The 19,852-nt window shown below is 42.5% G+C and overlaps 1 protein-coding gene across 1 annotated transcript; it reads right to left on the reverse strand.

Moving 5' to 3' along the window:
• Window positions 1-930: 930 nt before the first annotated feature.
• On the reverse strand, window positions 931-4,549 carry LOC124686763 (probable calcium-binding protein CML21). Its single transcript, XM_047220664.1, has 5 exons — window positions 4,363-4,549; window positions 2,998-3,237; window positions 2,514-2,712; window positions 1,788-1,960; window positions 931-1,262 (listed from the first exon to the last, which is right to left on the reverse strand). The coding sequence occupies exons 2-5, from the start codon at window positions 3,191-3,193 to the stop codon at window positions 1,150-1,152; spliced, it is 681 nt and encodes a 226-aa protein (XP_047076620.1). The 5' UTR covers window positions 3,194-3,237; window positions 4,363-4,549; the 3' UTR covers window positions 931-1,149.
• Window positions 4,550-19,852: the final 15,303 nt, after the last annotated feature.

Genomic DNA, 19,852 nt, shown 5'->3' on the forward strand with positions numbered 1-19,852 from the left:
CTGCGGTCTTTGACAACGCGCGCCCCGTGACCTCCTTACTTAGCGACATCAAAGACTAGGCGCGATAATGGGCGGACGCGGGTGCCGGGGGCTTCGCCAACTTCTCCCCTAGATTAGGTCTTTTGGGTTGAGTTGTACGGCGTGGTGTGGTCCTCTCTTGGACTTGTATAAACAAACCTTTTTTATCTATCAATGCATCGAAATACAAGACTTTTGCGTTTTCGCAAAAAAAAAGTACAGTATTCTTCTTAAAACAAGAATCGTGTTTGATGAAAATAAGCTTAGGAGTAGGGAATGAAGTTGAAGCCAACACGCACAACCAATGCGAAGGATTAATGACCAATAACATTCCTGACATAGTCGGAGGAGAAATGGGACCAATAACTGTGATTCTGGAATCGCTTCGCCTTGAGATTACTTGAGTTTCCTCACAATCAACATGAATTCTGCAGGCCAGTGTTCACCGTGGATATGTAGCAACACACATTTATTTAGCTAGTAAAGTTCGAATTTTAATACCTGTGTAACACTATGTGGTTATCTTACCTATATTTGTGAATTGAAAGAAACCGTAGCAACGCACGGATATTCAACTAGTAATGGTATGGTAGTGCAAAGAATATCAATAGTATTGCTCTTTCTAAAACAACGTTGGATCTACAAATCGGTGAAGTATACCCATGCAATTGGACTTTGCAGATTTGTCACCCGGGTGCATGTATGGATGCAAAGGCCTGAGAGCAACCACATCTTCCATTATCTTAGAAAAAACTAACATTAATTTTCTTGGTAAATAAGAACAGCTCCCTTTAAAACACTACAATTTTGTGCATCCCAAAATATGAGCGTACAAAACCTTTGACTGGTGTGGTAATATATGATCACATACCTAGCTCAGGCTAGGTTTGCAGTTTTCTCAGACACCACCAGTTACCAAAGCAATCTTTTATCGCAAAATTCTGTCAACAACTTTGGTCCATTCTATTAACAAGAACATAAACAGACATAACTGGCGCTCTAAAAATAGGCATAATTGGCAAGACACCAATGAACATTTTAAACTATTCTTTCATTATCTTGGCAGGAAAGCTGTTGGAGGCCTACTGAGGCTGACTTGGGCTATGCAGAATGGCTAATCTTCAGTTGCGCTCATTCATCATCGTCGTCATCATCTTCATTCTCGTCAAGCCCGACCCAGCGAGTAAAAGCAAAGAGAAACTCCTTGAAGGTTACAGTTCCGTTCTTGTCCCAATCCATTTCCTCTGGAACCACCAAGGAGTAAACATCAGTGTCAACAAAAATGAGGAAACTCTCGTAATGTGTACTGGAATAAGTACTACCAAAATTGTTCAACTGAAACAACCTCCCATGGAGTTGTTCAACTGAAACAAAAATTCTTCAAGTGCAGAGCATGAAGGAAAAAAATACTTGTAAGCATCCACGGACGTCCCAAAGGAATTTAAAATTGCCAGAAGCTTGAAACTTGTATAGATTACATATTCACAACCCACATTCACAGGGATGCGTATCACAAAGCCATTGCAAAGCAAACTAGAATGAGGTGGTGACAACATAGTCATAGTTATTTTCACCAGCAGATGCACCTTATAAAAATATTTTTTCGAACTGCAGATATGCCTACAAAAGGGATGGTGACTACATAACATGCATAAAACAAATTAATTGAGAAACCGAAGATAGAACAACAGAAAAGCATAGTTTGTGTAACACTTCAAGTTTTATAGAGGATTCAGATTCAGTATGGTGCTGCAGGGGAGATAACTAACCAAATCTTTTCACGCCTATGCGCCCAGAAGAACGCTCTCCTGCAGAGGTCTCATTGATCGCTTCTATCACCTCACTCTTACTGACATATCCATCTTTGTTCTTATCCAAGAAGACAAATGCGTCAACCAGTGTCTCAAACGTAGGCTCAAGGTTACCGAGTCCCATTCTTTTTCTCTAAAGCAACATATCAAGGACATAACAGGTCTCCTCATCGAAACAGAACAAAAACAGGTCTCCTCATAAAATCAGAAGAAACATTTATCTACCTAGTTGTCCTTATATGATCTACTTTCTTGCAATGGCCAAAACGCTGAATAAATAAACTATATCACTTCGACAATTTTAAGTATGCCTCTTACATTTTTTTATAGAGCTTCATTTGTGTTTTTATTTGAAACAATATAATTAAAATCTTTAGAGACCTGATCTGAAACACTTTGCAAGTAATTCCTACTACATATGTCGATTTATCAATGCATGGATTTTTTTTTTCGCAAGAGAACTTTAAGTTAATGTATCTATCATTAGCTTTGATAAACAAATTCATATTGTATTTTGTCAAACAGAACTATGCATATTGAAATTTCGTGGAGAAAATCAATGTTACGTTTATGAACTTGGGTAATGATTAGCTCCCATGTAATGTAGAAACTGCAGCACAGCGCCAAGTGATAGGAAGAACTCTAAAAGTAGGGGTAGTTTATGCATAGAAGTATGAAGGATACTGCTTCGACACAGCTGGATCATTGAGAAGATAAACAAGGCACAGGAAGACAATGAACTCATTAAACTTCATGCCCATATGTTCATAAATGTCACACGCCTCAAATAGATCTTTTATCTCCTCATCTGTGAATGAGATATCCAGCTTTTGGAAACAATGCTTCAGTTCCAGTTGATCTATTTCACCATTTGAATCTTCATCTGCGCAAACGGAGCATTTTTTTTATAGGATGACACACAAAGGGACTAGGAAACAGATCCAACAATCAAGAGCAATTTTTACAAATGAGATTAGCAAATTACAGTATTATATGAAAGGAAAACTAGCCTAATTAACTAACTGATCAAGTTCATCAACTTCAGACTCAGCATATCTCAAACAGTTTTCAACTTGTGTTTTGAAGTTTTGGTGTGTGGTACAAATAAAAGGTATGTAGTATAAGCTTTGGTCCACGACTTTATGTGCAGGGGATAATAGATACTCACCAAATTGCTGAAAAATAATCCTGCAGTTCCTCAAACTCTCATCAATTTTAGGGAACTTCATAATGACACTATTGAATGATCTCAGAGAAGTCCCTTCCTGTGCCCTCTGCTGCATGGCCTCAACCATCTTTTGTTCTAACTTTGTTGCTGCTGAACTGTGCCTTGGGGTGTCTCCCTTTCCGACTACACCCCCCATTTCAGCAAATGGCTCTATTTTGTAAGGTGGTAGAAACCTGTTACCTGGAAATGTACATAATATCGGGGATGAGAGCTTGAGCATAACCAACTATCCCTATTCGATGCTTCACATATTTAAGGGTCCCTAAGATGGTGAGCCCACGGCAGAAACCATATTGAATTCATCTTTAATTAAAAACAAAGAGAATTAAGAAATTAAATATGTGTACATCAGTTGACTGCCTAACTGCAAGCTGAGCAGAGATTTTTCTAGAGTTACAGAATCAAACAGACACTCCTAGTTACTGCCGAAGATGAAATGCTTTGTTTATACAGTAATGAATACATATTTATGGTCAAAGTTGAGCAAGTTCAGTTTTGGTGCCTCTGGAACAACAAACCTTCATAGGAAATAACACTGTTGAAAAGGAAAACTGATGCAGAGTAACGACAGAGACTATGAAAACAAACAACATCGGTTCTTTGAGATGTCAATTGAACTCTCTCGCCGAAGGTGAAGCCGGCACAAGACTGGAAAAACAATGCTGTTGCCAATGGAGGCCAAGAAAGTATCCATCACCTCTACCTCTCCTAGAATAGGATCTCCCTACTAATTCTGAATATTCCAGTATTTGGAGCGATGATTACATCTTGGTTGATTACCTTATCGCCAACCATTCTTGACGCATGATTCAGGCCTTTATATCACATCATGCGCATCATTTTCACTTGTACATATTGATACACGTACTAAGAGCTGAATGCATGAACCAACACATACATACAGTATTATAAACTAACAGATTAGGCCATTACAACATCTCATTGTTTTGAACCGGAGGGAGTAATAAAAACCTGACATTAAAGAAAACTTTAACCCGATTACTACATAAACTACAGAAAAAATAAATTAGGAGACGAAATTAAAGGCAAATAGCCAGTGACGAGACCGGGAGATCACTACTACCAAGAAACAATTTAACAAAGACCACGCGGAGCCCACCAAATCCACCCGAACAAATCAAGAAACCCGCGCATCCACACCGTATCCCCCACCGCAGACCAGAACATTGCCATTACAACGGATTTGAAATCGGCATGTCATGGTGCAAATCAAATGAGTATCGAGAAATCACGCGAATCAAACAGGAAACAAGGAAGAGGAAGGAGCCGAGAAATCAGGCTTGCCTTGGCTGGTCAGGAGCTCAATGCATCGATCGTAACAGCACGGAGAGGAAGCCCTCAGATGGCGGGATCGACCTGGCGATAGGAAGGAGGGAGAGGAGCTCGATCGATCGATCGGCGGCGCGCGTGGGGATTCCGGAACGATGGGAGGAGTGGGAGCTCGGGCGTGGATGGAATGGAGAAGCGTGGGGCGGAGGAGGGTTGGGAAGGGACGGGAGCTGGGTGCGCGGAGCAGAGAGGAGGTTAGGCGGGCCGTTTGGGCCGCGGGGCCCACGATTCGTGCTCCTGCTGACACGCGGCAGTGCTGCCGTGCCGACTGGTGACGCAGTTTTAGCACGTGAAGTATGTATGACCATTCAAATCGGGCAGAAAAACACTGTTTTCCTTCTTTCCTAATTCTGAACTTTGGAGAACAAGGTCGCAAAAAAGGAGAAATCTCTTTCTACCCGCATCTCCAGCAGACCGGCGCAGACCATACGCCTAAAATTGACCATTTGCATCTATTTGGATCGGGTGGCCGATGCGGAAATTGGATAAAAAGGCTCATGCGACTGTTTATGTCTGGGGTGGTCTGGGGTGTTTCGAGCGGCCCAATGTATTTTCTTTTACTGTGAATCGCTTTTAATGACGACTAATGAATCATCGAGTCCCGTCGTCACGCGCGAGGCCGAGCGTTTGGCACGCTGCGCCACCGCTGGGTCGGCTGGTTCCCGCCCTGCCGTGCCTTTATTATGGCCGCCACTGGGACTTCTATGGCAGTCCCTATCTACAGGCCATGGACGACCATGAAAGCACCTAGAGGCGCATCACCGCCATGGCTCGCGCTCGCTATCCGGAAGATCCGGATGCAGTGCATCTCGAAGCGCTGCGTGGGTTCGAGGCGGAGTAGATCCCCTACCTCCACGAGGGCTCGCTCTACAGCCTCTACCGTGAGGGCATGGGGAAGGGAGCGGAGGCGTCGGTGCACATGGCCATTGCCTTGACCGGCGAGCGGGCGTCCCTCGAGTCGCTCCATCGCCAACCTCCATGGGTGACCACCGCCGCAATCCAGGCAGCCAGTGCCGAGCTTTTCGACCCTAAATTTGGGACGCGTTTGCGTCCCTGCGAACAACTAGAACAATTTGCGTTAGGCCGTTAGGCTGGGGTGCAAACCCATTTTTCGTTCACGCGGACGCAAACGGTTGCTTTATCTCCGCTTGCGTTGGCCGCTAGAAACGCCCTTACGGCTACCTAGGCAGCTCTAAAAAAAAGAAGGCCCACTGTCTTAATAAGTTTCAGTCTAAGGGTACATTTGGTTAGCGCCCACGCCAAAAAATTGGGTAAGCCCTAAACTTGCTAAAAGATATAGGCAACTTTATGAAAGAAGCACTACAGCGGTCATAAGCAGCCAAACAATTACTCCCTTCATTTTAGCGAAAGGGCGTTCTCGTTTTCCATGTCTATTTTACTATTTTTTTCTTCCAATGCATAAAGATTATTGGTACAAATTTAGCATTTATAAAGTTTGTTTTTAAAATTTGAATCCAACGATACTAAATATGTCCAACATAATCAAGATTTTATTGCTCCATTTTTTGGATTAAAGTTCATCTTAAAATACCTGTGCTTCTTATTCATCAAACGGAGGTAGTAGAAACAAACCAAACAAGAGGCACATTTCGTTGGCATGGCCATTATTTTGGTAGGGTGAGCTGGGGACACAAACCAAAAAGACCCTACGTTTGGTGCAGATTTAAAGATATGAGGAAGCATTATAGCACGAATTTTGAAGCAGCAAACCGACGATAGAAACATAACTTGATGAAACATCCTATATAACTAAGAAGTTCATCCCCACTAACTATAATTCTCTTAACATGCAAGGTATCCACCTCATCTAGCATTTCCAAGCAATCATAGCCTGCCACCTAGCAAACCTGCCACCTAATCGAAGAGGGAAAAAAATGCACTACCACTTAATCGGTCGTAAATTCTACTCAAGCTGAGAAACGGTCAAGGTTCTGCCCACTAATACGGGCCACGTCAAGCCCATTATTCTAGCATTTAATAGGCTTCTGTATTGTTTTCTTCGCCACGAAAGAAACGAACAGCCACCGATGTTTTCTCTTCTCCATTACAGAGTATTAATCACTGCGACGGCGTACCATCTCCTCTCCCCAGCCGGCCGTCATGTCCTCTCCGCTCCCATTCCATACATATTACCAACCCACTCCCTATGGCATAATCACATCCTTGCCTGCCACCAAAATCGTCATCTTCTACTCTACTGATGTGCAGAATCAGCCTGCTGAAGCATCGGCATGCATGCTAACTAGGAAGAACAACGTTCCAGCATCAATTGGTTTCTTACATCTACATCCTGGTCTGCTGCAATGTGGAAAGATACATACGTCAGACAACGGTGGTCTGGATGAAAAATCCTTCCGTTTCTGCCGTGGGGTGCTATTGATGATTCTGTTTTGCTGCATATGTTTTATCAACAATGCATGTTTTTGAAGCTCTCAAGGAAGGTGATGCTATCATATCCATTGGAGGTAAACGATTTCTCACGCTTTCCTTCAGTTTGGGTTGGCAACTTGCTGCCTGAATCAACATGATAATTTTCTGGCAGACTCCAAATGGGCCCTCACCTTAAACTGATATGATATGCTTCTGATCAATGTGCGAGAATTGCCCGTGGATTTCTCTCCTGCAATCTCTGTTTATTAATGAAGTCGTCTGCTCCAGCCTACGGCTAATAATGGTCTAAGCGAAGCTGAACAAGGTCTCGCAGCTCGACCACTACTAATTAGCTTTACATCCTTATAAGTTTCCTATGAGATTCCTGTTTGTAGCTATAAAGGTTGGCGGACTGCAGTCTACAGAGCAACTAGATGATGGGATTGGGGATTTCTTTGAAATGCGAATATATGATTCTATTTGTTGCACAGGACTTGAACATCTCAAAGTCAATTCTTCAGTTAATTGCACTCATGATGAAATCAGCATGGTTGGAAGAAATTAGAGATTTTTCATCATCTCCTATTATGCGCTTCTCCTACTCATCATGCCCTTTCCATTCATGTAATTTTAATCGTTTGTTTTACATTTGTTGTTTTGCCTGCTCAAGATGCAGTTGTTTCATCAGATCGTGAAGAAGTGGGATGTCCCAGGTAACAACGTGCAATGATGTACATTCCCATCCCACTCTACACCTCAGAGGTAATTGATGAACTATTAACTTACAGCGTGTCCGTCTCCGTGGGCAGCTCCCAGCTGGCTCCCAGATCAGCCACTGCACCGTTTCTGATATACTCGCCGATGGTGCCAAGTCTTCCTGAGATCACGGCCATATATGGCAGGTCCATTGTAGATCCATCGACAGTGTAGTGTTCATCCGCACTTAAGTATGGCTTCCTTGCACGTCTTCAGGTTTGATCTCTCTGTCCCATTCTTTTAGAAAGCAAAATGATCTGCTATATTGTAATTGTATGCAGTGTAGTGTGTTTTGGACAACCATTTTGAGAGTTTTGTCAGTCATAAATTTGCACGACATTAAAGCTCTGTTTCATTTCCACATGCACACTCTGTTTCCTTCGGTGTAGGTACGGTACTCCAAAGGTGAAGCTTCTTTCTAGAGGCAAAACAGTGCCAATCTTTCTTTTTACCTATAGCAAGGGAAAAGTCATTCACATATATTGAGAAGTTACATTTGATATATTCAGTTTTTATAGGACAGACGTATATATGAGAGTGTTACTCATGTTTATGCAGCTAATGAAACAGAAGGACTACAATTTTTCTTCAGGTCATACCTACTTAGAAGTTTGCTAAACATCATGTAAAATGATCTTCGCTGATGTCTTCTTTATTGTTGGACTTAGTAAAACATATCCATCATCGGCAGAGGTGAAGCTAATAGCGATGATGAGATGTTCTGATATGAAATTATTATTCTTGGGGTTAATGGCAGTAAGTTGCCAAGTGTATTCAAAAAACATATGCATGTGGAGAAGTAAATTCCATTTACACTACAGAATGTACAAATTATGTGTAGTATACTATGTTGGTGACGAAATCACTATATATGCTGTGTATTCATTTTACAGACTCGACATGCCATTATTTTAAATGCATACACTTGAGATATATTTTTATTCTTCACCGCAAGGTTTTATTATATCGACAGTATATTCTTATGTGTTATGAATATATTTTTACTATATTTGTGCCAATAATTTCCGCAGCAATTCGCGGGGTTTTCTCTAGTTACAGAAGAAATCCTGGAACAGGTAAAACATGCACGATAGGTAGATAGGTAGAGTGCACAGTAGAAACGTCGTGTTTGTTCCCAGGGTGCATTTCGGCTTGTGGAATCTCCCCATCGATTGCCGCCGTCGCCACTCAGTTCCTCACCGTTACCGATTAAGCTCAGACTAGCCACAATGGAAGTATCATAAGTAATATCATGCATGTCATGTTGGCAAAATTTTGATGTGGCGCATCAATTAATAAGGTGAAAGATGGGAGTGGTATTATAATATGGTACCGTATCATAGCACATAAAACTAGAAAACTTAATGGCAAACACATTATGTACACAAATTTGCATTGAGATTGTACAAAACATTAAATATGATGATACTATGATACTATCTTATAATATTATGCATTGTGGGGTCGTATCATAAACGAGTATCATATGCATGATACTAGTGTATGATACTTCTCACTGTGACTAGTCTCGGATACATGAGCTTGATCGCTTTGAGGAGCACATCTAAGAGCTCAATGCTACCTTTATTAAGGTAGGTGATTGAGGTGCAAAAGAGGTAGTCACTTGAATAGATGGTGGGAAACCAGAAACTTCAGAGATCAAAGAAGGAGAAGTGAAGCGAAGGAACGTGGTGGTGGCTGCTGGCTCTCAGTCGCTTGTGACCTTGAAGATTTAATCAGGTTGAATAAGTGTACATGTATTGATGAGCTTTTAGGCTCCAGAGAAGTACACACGTACATATACTATTTCTTTTTATATATATACGCGTTTTAAGTGCTATTTTCTGTAAGTTGTACATATGTAAATCAGCTCATCATCTGAATTCCGATCAATCATTACTCTCAAGCCGACCGAGGAGATAATCGTTACAGTTAATAGTTTTTTAATAAAGAAACCACGCAAAGTTCTTAATTTTAAATAGTATCCTTAGCTTCCATAGATACTTACGGAGAAATGTAGTGTGCTCGTTCAATAGGTCTGCATACACATATTTAACCGTAAATGATCTGGAAGTTGTTAATTTCCAAAAAAGGAATCTGGTTAATTTGATAATCGCACTTCCTAGTTAAACTCTATCTAAATTCTATATTCAACGAGGAATCCTTAATACACTTGCAGACAACATCTTTCCGCTGCACAATATTGTAACCAGCGTTGAGAGCGTCTTGTCTTATGATAGAAAATACCCCTTCTTCTCTGTATAAAACTTCGAACAACTGAAAGCCCAAAAGTCTAGGATCTAGCTTCACAAAGTTATTGATGAAGGCCTTATAATTTGAGATGGTAAGGATGTCACAAATCTCATGTATAACTAATAATGCCACCGAAAAGGTTGACACTGACCCACAAATTCTTCGAGTTGGTAGTTCGCGGACTTTGAGAGTCAACCCCACGTAGCTCAAGGTCAATGCTCATCAATCGAAGCACCAAGTTTGCACTTCACCATTCGTTTTCTGGCTTTGACCACCATTTAATGTGAAATGAACGATATCATTGGGTTTGTCACAAAATAAGCACCGCGCTAGCTAGTGGTGGGAGAAGACTTTTTGAGTGGACTTTGTAAGTAAGCTTCACTAGAACGCAACACTATATACTATATCGATGTGTAATCTTTAATTTTACATATGTTGTAGTACTCCCTCCAATCTATAATTAGTGTTGCAAATTTATCTAGTTACACATATATTTAAACATATTTGAGCGTATATCTCATGTAAATATAATCAAGCAACACTTACTATAAAACGGAGTAGTACGGTACAAGTTATCCGGTAGTTGACTTGACCCCATGTCACGTACGGCACAAGAATCATGCATGGTAGCCGGGCTCTTGCCATTACAATCGACCATTGCACGTACACATACACATCACAGCTACCACATGTTTCATCTATAAAAACCACTAGTCCACATATATCCACCCCAGCTTCGATCTCGTAACGTTCAGTAAAGCATTTCGATGGGAGAAGCAAAGGTTAGAGTGGAAGCTCTTCTCCTGTTAGTGGCTGTGCTAGCGAGCTCCGTCGCACCCTCCTCCTCCAGATGCAGTACGTCTGCATCTGACCTTGACTTACTTTTCTCCTTGCTTTGACTTACTTTTCTCCTTGCTTTGATTACTTGGATTTTCATATGACCTGAAGGGTTGTATACCAGCAGCAGGTTGTGTATAACGAGGTATATGTATGTACACACAGTTCCAAGGAGACTGCTCATGGCAGCATATGGCCAGCGGCCGTGCAACGAGGACAGCATCAGCCGTGCTGCGGACGGCGGGGACGCTGAGCCAGGACCAGGAGCAAAAGCGCTCGGATCAAGAAGGAGTCGGTGGATACCGCCGCCTCCATCGGGCAGGCCCGGAGTCAGCATGGATCGTCCCCGCCGGAATACACCCGGGTCGAACAACTAACACGAGACATTTCTTAATATTTCGTGTTGTCTCGTTACATTGTTATCTCTTTGGAGGAACGTCATTTACATTCCTGAATTACTATTTACTGATATAAATAAAAATTAACGATGTAATGATGGTTAGCATGTAAGCTTCATAGAACTTGTTTTCGTAACAAGTTATCAATAAGTTGTTATCATGCTTTGTGCCTGCTCCATAAAACTACACCTACCTTATGAGTTCGTTTCATTTATGCAGTCGTCCACGGATCCGACCATATTTTTCGATAAAGGAGGCTTCATTAATCAAAAAATTTAAGCATTATACCCAGTTTATGCATAACTAACATGCACACAACCGTTCAAAGTATCAAGTCTGAAACGAAAAGTACTTATAAAGAAAGGTTGTCTTTAGTAAGAATCACACCCCGACGAAGATACCACGCAAAGACTTTTGTTTTCAGGGGTATCTTCATTTTCAGATGGATTTATTATTGACAATCGGTTGACTGGGAATAGTAAGAGCCTTATACATGGAGTTAACCGACAAAACACCATTCTTGGTGAGGCTCCATCGGAATTCAACCGTCTCTTGAACTAGTTGTATTGAAGCTAACCTTTGTACCAATTCATTCCAACTAGTTAGATGGGGGCCAATAAGATCACACCGGAATGTCATAGAGGGTGGCGTAGTTTCCATGACATTCTGCAAGGTATCTCCCTTATGACGAACGATATTGTACAAGGTTGGATATTGTTCGCGACGAGTGGTTGTTCCCAACCATCTATCCTCCCAGAACCTAATCTCCGCCTCATTCCTAATGGAGAAAGAACCATATGGGAAAAAGTGCTTCTTAGTCGCCCTAATGCCAGCCCACAAGTGTGAATCCCCCGGTTTCCAAATAACCTGAGATATTTCTTTTGAACCCACACACTTTTTCCGTAATAGTTGCTGCCAGATGCCATCCTACGTTAACAACCTGACCAGCCATTTCCCTAGCAAGGCCATGTTCTTAACTTCAAGATCATGAAGTCCAAGTCCACCTTGATCTTTTAGACGGCAAACGACACTCCACTTTGTCAACCGATATTTTTTCTTCTTACTATCCCCTTGCCAAAAGAATCTTGATCGGAGACAATCCAATCTATGTAAGACTCCTTTAGGCAAGTGGAAGAAGGAAATCATATACAATACCATATTCCTAAGTATTGAATTTATGAGAACTAATGTCTCCCCTAGGGATAGTATTTATCTTTTCAACTACTAAGACGTTTCCATAGTATTTCCTCAATAAGTTTCCATTTAGCCAAAGTCAGTCTCCGATAATAAATCAGAATACCGAGATAACTAATCGGAAAACAACCAAGCTCACATCCGAACAACTCAGCATATAGGTTAGCATCGTCTTTGGCCTCACCGAAACAGAACAATTCACTTTTATGGAAAATAATCTTAAGACCTGACAACTGCTCGAATTCTGTAAGAATTAACTTCAGGTTTCGTGCTTTTTCCAAGTCACGATTCATAAATAGAATTGTATCATCGTATACTGAAGAATTGATAATCCTCCATCCACTAGATGAGGAACTACCCCTTCAATCTGGCCATCAACCTTCGCACGCTTATTTATAATAGCAATCATATCCGCCACAATGTTAAATAACATTGGAGACAGAGGACCCCCTTGCCTCAAACCTTTTTTTTTGTCTGGAAGTATCGACCAATATCATCATTGACCTTAACACCAACACTTCCACCAAAAACAAAGTTATATATTAGAGCGCGTCACTCATCAGACAATCCTTTCAGTCTGAGTGTGTTTGTTGAAGAAAAAACCATTTAACTTTATCATAAGATTTTTTAAAGTCAATTTTGAGAATAACCCCATTCAGCTTTTTCCGATGCATCTTATAAGGGTACATTGTCCCTATGTGTGGTTTTGGTAATTAATGACAACCCCTATGGTCTAATGTTTTCATTGAGTTTATATGAAGGAATATTCCATAGGTACTACTTGTTGTCCATATGTTGGATTCAAGTATGGGTGCCATGAAGATAAAGATATACCTTGTGTATTGGTATCAAGATCATCGATTTGAAGATATATATCTGATATGATCAAGAAGAAGAAATGAAGATGGAGTTCCTATGTGGAACTCAATATTAGTCATGCTCTAGCTTATGTGTTAAGCATTGAATGCTCAATATCTTGAGTGTTTGATTCCAAGTGAAGAATTCAAGATAAGGCTCTAAGTCGGTGTCATGATAGTCTCGTAAGCTGAGCTATGGTTGACTAATATTTAGAGCATGCAAACAAATGAAGAATTATGTATACACCTCAAGATAGTATGATAGAGCACGAGAAGATACAAGGTTGACCAATACAAAGAGTGAAGAATAAACTCAAGTTGGGTCAACGCATGAAGCATGAAGAATGTGCCACGTGAAGTCATGTGGTATGGTAAGCCATGTCAATTATGCTTTATGAACTAACCCATCATATGCGTGCCCTTGTGTTGTCTATGTGGGTTAGGTATCTTTCCATGGGCATGCATCAAAAGGAAGATCTCATATAGCCCATGAGAGGATGACATCAAGTTGTGATCGTCATCAAGGTTGAGTTGGACAAGTTCAACTTGAGCATCTCAAGAGGATCATATGCTTGAAGCTTGCCGTCCATTTGGTGATAATGGACATGTGAAGATGTGCATCAAATGGAGCTATCCCATCATGGTGTATGGGGGAGCACTTGTGAGTCTTCACGAAGCAACAATGATCAAGTGAGGCATTCCAGCTTGAATGAAGAATGAAGCATCATCATCAAGATCAAGCGGAATCCGCAAGGCAAAGGTACGACCTTGCTAGGTTTTCCTTTTACCGGTCTCAAGGTAGTTGTTGGGAGACCGGATTATAGGATAGTGATAACCCACAAGTATAGGGGATCGCAACAGTCTTCGAGGGAAGTAAAACCCAATTTATTGATTCGACACAAGGGGAGCCAAAGAATATTTGTAAGCCTTAACAGCGGAGTTGTCAATTCAGCTGCACTGGAAACGGACTTGCTCGCAAGAGTTTATCGAGTAGTAACAGCTTTATAGCGATAGCGAGTAGTGAAATATCAGCAGCAGAGTAACAAAGACAGCAGTAGTGATTATAATAAACAGCAGAATTAAAATACTGTAGGCACAGGGATGGATGAACGGGCGTTGCATGGATGAGAGAAACTCATGTAACAATCAAGGTAGGGCATTTGCAGATAGTAATAAAACGGTATCCAAGTACTAATCAATCCATAGGCATGTGTTCCATATTTAGTCGTACGTGCTCGCAATGAGAAACTTGCACAACATCTTTTGTCCTACCAGCTAGGTGGCAGCTGGGCCTCTAGGGAATCTACTGGAAATTAAGGTACTCCTTTTAATAGAGCACCGGAGCAAAGCATTAACACTCCATGAACACATGTGATCCTCATATCACCGCCTTCCCCTTCGGTTGTCCCAATTTCTGTCACTTTGGGGCCTCGGGTTCCGGCAACAATACGTGTATACAACTTGCATGTAAGATCATAAAGCAATGAATATCATCATGAATTGATAACATGTTCAGATCTGAGATCATGGCACTCGGGCCCTAGTGACAAGCATTAAGCATAACAAGTTGCAACAATATCATAAAAGTACCAATTACGGATACTAGGCACTATGCCCTAACAATCTTATGCTCTTACATGACCAATCTCATCCAATCCCTACCACCCCCTTCAGCCTACAGCGGGGGAATTACTCACACATGGATGGGGAAAACATGGCTGGTCGATGGAGAGGCGTCGGTGGTGATGATGGCGATGATCTCCTCCAATTCCCTGTCCCGGCGGAGTGCCAGAACGGAGTTTCTGGTCCCGAGACAGAGTTTCGCGATGGTGGCGGTGTTTTGGATGTCTTCTGGCGATTTCGTCTAACCCCCCATGCGTTTTTAGGTCGAAGACGTTAAGTAGTCGAAAAGGGGGCGTCGGAGGCTGGCCGAGGGGGCCTCACCATAGGGCGGCGCGCCCCCCTCCTAGGCCGCGCCGGCCCATGGTGTGGGGGCCGTGGGCCCCCCTGGCCTGCCCTTCTGGCTCCGTGAATCTTCTGGAAAAATAAGCCCTTGGGCATTAATTCCGGGGATTTTCCTGAAAGTTGGATTTCTGCACAAAAACGAGACACCAGAGCAATTCTGCTAAAAACAGCGTTAGTCCGTGTTAGTTGTATCCAAAATACACAAATTAGAGGCAAAACAATAGCAAAAGTGTTCGGGAAAGTAGATACGTTTTGGACGTATCAACTCCCCCAAGCTTAGCTTATTGCTTGTCCTCAAGCAATTCAGATTAACAACCGAGTGCGATAAAAGAACTTTCACGATCACATTTGTTCATATGATGTAAATATTCTCATGATATGGCAAGTACTTAAGCAATTCATAATAAGATACATGCAAATAAAATCATCTAATAGCTATGTCAATCATGGAAAAGGTACCAACAAATTAATAATAAGCATCATGAATCATGTCTATCAGCAGGATTGAAATGTTCATAAAAGGATATGATAAAGTGGTATCTCGCTTGCCCGTATTTGTACAGCAAAACATAAATGCTCGGGCACCTTTGAAGTTCATGGAAAGACTGGAAGTAGAGATTATCAAAGATAAAAGCATCAAAGTTATACCACAGTTAATCACATTTTGGGACAAGCATATTATACTAAGAATGTCAGTTGTGCTCTCAAGAAGGTGCTCAAAGAAAGGATGGAGACTCAATGTAAAAGTAAAAGATTGACCCTTCACAGAGGGAAGCAGGGATTAACATGTGCTAGAGCTTTTCATTTGTAAAACAGGAGTAAAATTATTTTGAGAGGTGTTTGTTGTTGTCAACGAATGATAGTGGGTACTCTAACTACCTCGTCAACCAGACTTTCAAGAGCGGCTCCCATGAAGGACGTTATCTCTACCAGCAAGGTAAATCATCCCTCTTCTCTTTTGTTTACACATATATTTTAGTTTCATTATGGATGATACTCCCCCAACCTTTGCTTACACAAGCCATGGCTAACCGAATCCTCGGGTGCCTTCCAACAATCTCATACCATGGAGGAGTGTCTATTTGCAAAATTAAGTTGCTTACTGATAAATCAGGGCAAAACATGTGAAGAGAATTATTAATAAAAGTTAATTAATTGGGGCTGGGAACCCCGTTGCCAGCTCTTTTTGCAAAATTATTGGATAAGCGGATGTGCCACTAGTCCATTATGAAAGTCCGTCGGGAGTAAATGACAAGATTGAAAGATAAACACCACATATTTCCTCATGAGCTATAAAACATCGACACAAATTGAGAAGTATTTTGAAGGTTTAAAGGTAGCACATGAGAATTTACTTGGAATGGTTTGAAATGCCATGCATAGGTATTTATGGTGGACACTCTAGAATAACTTGGTTTTCAGGGGTTTGGAAGCACGAGAAGCGTTCCCGCTCAGTACAAGTGAAGGCTAGGAATAGTCTGGGAAGCGACAATCAAGAGAGCAGTAACTGTCATAATCATGCTTGCGACAAAATAAATTAACGGAGGCATAAAAGTGTTACAAGAACTCTGAGGTAAAGTAAATCATCGAGGCTTAATTGACTTTTGTTCAGTCATATGCATGCGTGAGCATGTGCCAAGTTGATTAAAGTGAATTATTCAGAGGAGGATACCACAATGTCATACCTATCTATGAATAAAGCAATGCAAGCAAATATTTATGATATGCTACTCATATTAATAAATTGGAGCTAAGCATGAGAGACCATGAACTACTAGACTTTCTTAAATGACATATACCTCACATGAACCAACTAAGCATGCTCACATGGATGAGTATATGTACAAAAATGAAAACAAATAGAGTTCATACCACCCTCTCACCACAGTCGAATTGTCGTAGATCGTCATTATTGCCTTTCACTTGTGTAGCTTGAATAATATGAAATGAAAACCAAGCTCCCGCCACCGAAGACCTCTGAACTCCCTAATGCACTTTACAAAACCAAAAAAGAACAGCAAATATTTTTGGTGTTTTCGAATTGGAAACAAGAACAAAAGGAAACAAGCAAACAAAGCAAAATCTTTTTGGATTTTCTTATAGCAAACCAACGATAGCAAATAAAGCAAAATAAAAGCAAGAAACCAAAATAAACAAATGGTAAAGAGAAACAACAGAAATATTTTTGGTATTTTTGTGTTTTAGGAAAGAAACAAAGCAAAAACAAGAAGATGAAAACTAAAAGAGTCACATAAACACAAAGCGACGAGAAATTCGTCAAACTTGACAGCGATACGATAATCGATTTTTAAGAAATTCTTCCGCTGCTCAGCTCGAAAAGTGTTCAACTAATGAAAGTTAGATAATAACCTGGGGAACATGCACAAAAATTGGCTTCGCAAAATAACGTTCTGGCTGTTTTTGAGATTTTTCTTAGTATCAGTCCAGAATCTGTTTTCAATCAGCACTTCCCCAAATATCATCTCTCTCTTATTAGAAAACCACTTTAAGAAGCTAAACAAGTATGTACAAGTATCCAGCAACTATAATATGCATTGAATGAGTGATGCCGGTATACCTCCCCCCAAGCTTAGGCTTTTGGCCTAAGTGGAGATCAATCCCATGGTGCCCATGAAGTAGCACCTCCGTAGTACGACGAAGATATGGATCCTGTTCTGGGTATGTGCTGGAAGAAGCACCAGGATACGTGATGGTGTAGTAGTGGGAGGGCTCGGCGTCCTCGGAGTCATGCTGCTGGTGGAACCCATGTATCCTCAGCTGCTCATCCACCTCCTCCTTAGAGCGCGACCACGGTTTCCTGTGAATACTGAACAAATCTGGCTGCGGCAATGAGATTTCCCTCTCATCCCCGTCAGCAAACAACATTCTATAGACAATATTATCTAAACTAGAGTCAGTTGTAAAAAATTGATGACTCTTCATAGCAGCAATATCAACCCTTATAGGAGTTAATTTCACATCAGTAGGGTCAAGAGGAAGATCTAGATATGCTAACATGCGTGAGGCAACAATTCCTCCAAAAATAGGCCCCTTGTGTTGGGGGGATGACCCCCGGTATGCCAAAGGCATGCCAAACCGGATGGTTTGAGCCATCAAGATACCGGTTTAATGTTCGTACCGGAACGTAGAGATAAGAATTTAGCTAAGTGAAGCTAAGCCGGTATCCCCAAGAGGGGTATGCCGGAACCGGATGAGAAGATACCGGGCTACCGGAAGGAAGAGCGTGTCGGCGGGACTGGTCAAAGATTCTCTCCGAGCTAGAAGACAAGGATGAGCTAAGCAAAGTAACTTTAAACGAAGGGCTGACGATAAAGAGAAGGATGACGGTCAAAGAAGCCGGAGGACGTCGGCATCCCGATTAAAGAAGACTCCGGTGTCATCTATGATTAAAGTAGCTTTATAAAGTAGTTTGTCTAGTCAAAGATGCCATTAGGGTTTCTTGCCCTGTAAGCCACCCTCTCCCCTATATAAGGAGAGGGGGCAGCTCTTCTTACGGGCAGACGCACGAAGAGAGCTAGGGTTAGAAGAACACTTGTACTGAGAAACTTGTAACCTGTTGAGATCAATAAAGAAGATGATCTAGAGCGAGTTCTTCCTTATGTCTTTCTTCTTCAACCTCTAGCCTTGGCTAAGTTCTTGAGGAAACCATCCGGAAGTTCATCCCATCTAATCACAAACCCTCCCCTGAATCCGCTTGCGTCCATTCGGCCCCAACCTAAGCCATCCTATGGCATCTGTTTGTTCACCACGACGACAGTTGGCGCCCACCGTGGGGCATGAAGTGGCGCTTGCTGGAGTACATATTCGGGCGGGCATCCTCGAGGTCGCCGGCGAGCGGACAGTGTCTGCGCTCGTCCAGCGCTTCTACTCCATCGACTTCATCAACGACAACGCGGGCTGCTTCGCCAACGGCGGCATCTTCCCCAAGAACGGCCGCATCATCGAGTTCGGCAGCCACCGCGTCTACTTCGGCACCGTCCCCGTGCGCCAGCGCCTCTCGCCGGTGCTGGTGGCACCGGACCCGCCAAGGTGGCTCTATGCTGGCCGCGCCGCCGGCAGCGTCGAGGTAATGATGGCTGGCGCAGCCGGCGCGGGCAAGGAGGCTGCGGACGAGGTTGCCGGTCGTGCGGCTGCGACCCGTGCGGCCAAGCCACCGCTGGAGCGCGACACCGGCGCGCCGGGAGCGTCTTCCGCACCACCGGCAACACCTCTCCAGGCGGCGATGAACGTGCTGGCAACGCCCATCGCGCAGAACATCGATCCGGCAATGGCTCAGGCGGAGCTGGAGGCGCAACGCCAGAAGATACTCGAGAGCGGCAAGGACGTCGTCAGGGCGCAGCGCGAGCTGAACCTAACCGTACGTGAGTATAACGCTGCCCATGGCTTTGCTTCTGTTAGCGCTCATGCTGCTAGGATACCGGAGAACCGGCTTAAGGCTCGCAATCTAGATCAGGATTTGCGTAAGGAAGCTCTTACCGGCAAGAGTACCTCTGCATCTGCTAGCATCGTAGAGAAACCTAAGTACAGTAGTCCGGATAAAACCATAAAAGCTGCTAAGGCTGCTGTAGATCTGTGTGACTCGCTTACCGGAGAGGCTTTGGCAAAACAACAAGAGCGTGTCAGAGAGCTGCTAGATACTGTAGAGCAGCAGAACGCTGAGCAGTTGGCTAAGCTGAACAAGGCTATGGCCTCAAGATCCGCGCGTTCAACAAAGAATGCCGGAAGCAAGTCCCATGGGCAGGCCTCGTCCCCCATCCGGACAGAAGAAGAGAA

This window comes from Lolium rigidum, chromosome 2 (assembly GCF_022539505.1).
Source record: "Lolium rigidum isolate FL_2022 chromosome 2, APGP_CSIRO_Lrig_0.1, whole genome shotgun sequence".
Classification (NCBI taxonomy): domain Eukaryota; kingdom Viridiplantae; phylum Streptophyta; class Magnoliopsida; order Poales; family Poaceae; genus Lolium; species Lolium rigidum.

Bases quoted from the DNA above. Each gene is read 5' to 3' on its own strand.
- LOC124686763 (XM_047220664.1), bottom strand. From the start codon at position 3,193: ATGGGGGGTGTAGTCGGAAAGGGAGACACCCCAAGGCACAGTTCAGCA. The intron at 2,713-2,997 runs GTGAGTATCTAT...CCGTTTGCGCAG, and splicing joins GATTATTTTTCAGCAATTTG to ATGAAGATTCAAATGGTGAA. The intron at 1,961-2,513 runs GTATCCTTCATA...GTTGCTTTAGAG, and splicing joins GATCCAGCTGTGTCGAAGCA to AAAAAGAATGGGACTCGGTA.